Source organism: Mesitornis unicolor, unplaced genomic scaffold, assembly GCF_000695765.1.
Source record: "Mesitornis unicolor isolate BGI_N332 unplaced genomic scaffold, ASM69576v1 scaffold30428, whole genome shotgun sequence".
NCBI classification, from domain to species: domain Eukaryota; kingdom Metazoa; phylum Chordata; class Aves; order Mesitornithiformes; family Mesitornithidae; genus Mesitornis; species Mesitornis unicolor.
Window position 1 is genome coordinate 1 of NW_010204359.1, and position 320 is coordinate 320.

General features: G+C 64.1%; 1 protein-coding gene across 1 annotated transcript in view; it reads left to right on the forward strand.

Moving 5' to 3' along the window:
* Window positions 1–121: 121 nt before the first annotated feature.
* Window positions 122–320, forward strand: part of RWDD4 (RWD domain containing 4) — a 6,476-nt gene continuing 6,277 nt past the window's right edge. The window contains exon 1 of the mRNA XM_010191032.1: window positions 122–202. Within this exon, the coding sequence (XP_010189334.1) occupies window positions 122–202 (81 nt within the window). The remainder of the gene's footprint in view (window positions 203–320) is intronic.

The window sequence follows — 320 nt, forward strand, 5'->3', positions numbered from 1 at the left end:
GGGCGGGGGCAGGAAAGCGGCGGAGCCGTGCACAGCTTCGCAAACCGGTTGGGTTGTGAACTTCGTGCTGGGGCTGGGATCGGTAACCGCCCCCCCCTCCCTTGTCTGTCCCCTGCTGCAGATGGAGCTGGAAGCCCTGCGCTCGATCTATGAGGGAGATGGGTGCTTCAGAGAGCTCAGCCCGGTGTCCTTCCAGTACAGGGTAAGGCGAGGACCACACGAAGGTCCGCCAGTCGCTGCAGCGCAGACTTTGCCTTGGAGTTACCCTGCTGCGCCGTGGCAGGGGGACCACGGGGTTTTTTGACCCAAAGGGGGGTTCG